General features: G+C 53.0%; 1 protein-coding gene across 1 annotated transcript; it reads left to right on the forward strand.

The window, feature by feature from the left end:
- Positions 1–449: 449 nt before the first annotated feature.
- NGA_0687100 (bnr asp-box repeat-containing protein) lies at positions 450–1,927 on the forward strand (the record flags this gene model as incomplete). Its single annotated transcript, XM_005852336.1, has 6 exons — positions 450–632; positions 782–907; positions 1,056–1,181; positions 1,330–1,455; positions 1,605–1,730; positions 1,880–1,927. 6 exons carry the CDS (start codon positions 450–452, stop codon positions 1,925–1,927), a joined length of 735 nt encoding a protein of 244 aa, XP_005852398.1.
- Between the last annotated feature and the right edge of the window lie 666 nt (positions 1,928–2,593).

Consider the following 2,593-nt stretch of genomic DNA (forward strand, 5'->3'; position numbering starts at 1 on the left):
ACGATGCAGCCCACGGCGGCTCCGACCAACTCCTGGACGGAGCAAACAGCTGCTGGTTCATATGACTGGAGGTCAATCGCGTCCTCGTCGGATGGCATGGTACGTATGTGGATGCAGGCCATTTGACAAGGGTCATCATGCCCCTCTCTTCGATGATGGTTCCATCGTGCGTGCATGTCTCTTCCAGGGTCCTTAAGCTACGCTCGATCTGACGCATCCTGGTCGACTACTCATCCCGTCATGTACAGAAACTTGCCGCTGTGGCGTTTACAGGCAACATCTCGACATCGACCGACGCGGGCGTCACCTGGACCCAGCGAACCGCCGCTGGTTCGCGTGATTGGTACGCGATCGCGTCGTCATCTGATGGCATGGTACGTGCTTGGATGGAGGTCTTTGCACAAGGTGCACAATGCCCCAGTCTTCCATGCTGGTCCCATCGTGTGTGCATGTCTCGTCCAGGGTCACCGCTCCATTTCACGCACTACTCATCCCGTCACGCACAGAACCTCGCCGCCATAGTTAATGGAGGCTTCATCTGGACATCGACCGACGCGGGCGCCACCTGGACAGAGCGAACCGCCGCTGGTTCCAGTAACTGGCAGTTCATCGCGTCCTCGTCGGATGGCACGGTACGTGCTTGTAATAAATGCCATTACACAATATACACCGGGGCCCTGCCCTCGATGGTTGTCCCATCGTGCAAGAATGTCTCGTCCAGGATCCCCTGCGATGCTCGATCTGACGCATCCTGGTCGACTACCCATCCCGTTATCCACAGAAACTTGCCGCCGTGGTCTATTCCGGCTACATCTCGACGTCAACCGACGGGGGCGTCACCTGGACAGAGCGAGCTGACGCTGGTTTCCGTGACTATTACTCGATCGCGTCCTCGTCCGATGGCATGGTACGTGTATGAATGCAAGTCATTACAAAGAAGCATCGTGCTTCTGTCTTCGATGGTAGTCCCATCGTCCGTGCACGTGTCATCCAGACTTGCCATGGCGTGCTCGAGCCGATGCATCCTATTCGACTATCTACCCCGTAATGTACAGAAACTTGCCGTTGTGGTGTATGACGGCCCCATTGGGACGTCGACAGACGCGGGCGTCACCTGGACGGAGCAAACCGCCGCTGGTTCCCGTAACTGGATCTCGATCGCATCCTCATCCGATGGCATGGTACGTATATGGATGTAAACCATTACAAAGAAGCATCGTACTTCGGACTTCGATCATGGTCCCACCGTGTGTGCATGTCTGTTCCAGGGTTGCCATCCGATGCTCGATCTGATTTATCCCTGTCGACTACCCACCCCGTCGTGGATAGAACCTTGCCGCTATGGTCTACCAGGGCTCCATCTGGACGTCGACCGATGCGGGCGTCAGCTGGACGGAGCAAACCGACCCTGGTTCACGTGACTGGCAGGCCATCGCTTCCTCGTCGGATGGCACGGTACGTGTGTGGATGCGGGCCATTATAGAAGGTGCATTCTGCCCCTCTAATCGATCAGGATCCCATCGTGTGTGCATGTCTCGTCAACCAACGCCATGCGATGCTCGATTTCACGCACCCTGGTCGACTATCAATCCCGTCATGCACAGAAACTTGCTGCCGTGGTGTATAATGGCCCCATCTATACATCCGCCGACGCGGGCGTCACCTGGACGGAGCAAACAGGCGCTGGCACACATACCTGGTGGGCGATCGCGTCCTCGTCCGATGGCACGGTACGTGCATGCATGCAGGCCATTTCACAGGGTGCATCATGTCCCTGTCTTCGATGTTGGTCTAACAGTGTGTCCATGTTTTGTCCAGGCTTGCCATCCGACGCTCGATCTGACGCATTCTCGTCAACTTTCCCACCCCTCATGCACAGAACCTTGCCGCCGCGGTGGCTCAAGGTTCCATCTGGACCTACGGATAAGTGTATGCCAGTGGGTCGCGGAGAAGTTCAAAACCAACTCCTTTCAAGTCTCTCAGAGGAGGAATTGACCAATTGAAGGAGATTCCTCAGATTCAAAGGAAGTTACGACGAAGAAGCGGTGAATTTTCCTCAGGTTCAAAAGAAGTTAAAATGAAGAAGCGGTGGAATTTCTTCGAAGAGTATCAAAGAGTAGGACCTTCCAGGCTCTTCTCAGGGAAAGGCGATACTACGGAGGTATCATTTGGGCACATGGACCCTATAGCAAAACCAAAAATACTAGGGAAGATTTAATTGGGCACACTCATTCTCTAGCAAGATGAAGGGAGTGGTTCCTTTATGCGTCCGAGAGAGAGACTCATACTACTATCACACTATACGGAGACTCTAAATGAGCCCCACTATGCTTTAGAGAGAGAGAATCATACTATTATCATACTGTGCGGGGAATCTGAAAGATAAGAAAAAGCGTATGGCTTCTTGTCTGCCTTATGGAGATAAAGTGATGCAAGAGGAGATTTGAATAATGGGAAGAGCTAAAGAATTGAAAGCTGACCCTAACCCTAACAGAAAAAGATTACCATTCATTCCTTTTTTTGAATTCAGCTCTGTAAGTGTTAGGGTTAGGGTTAGGGTTAGGGTTAGGGTTAGGGTTAGGGTTAGGGTTAG

The sequence above is a fragment of the Nannochloropsis gaditana genome (genome assembly GCF_000240725.1).
Source record: "Nannochloropsis gaditana CCMP526 unplaced genomic scaffold scaffold1386, whole genome shotgun sequence".
NCBI lineage: Eukaryota > Eustigmatophyceae > Eustigmatales > Monodopsidaceae > Microchloropsis > Microchloropsis gaditana.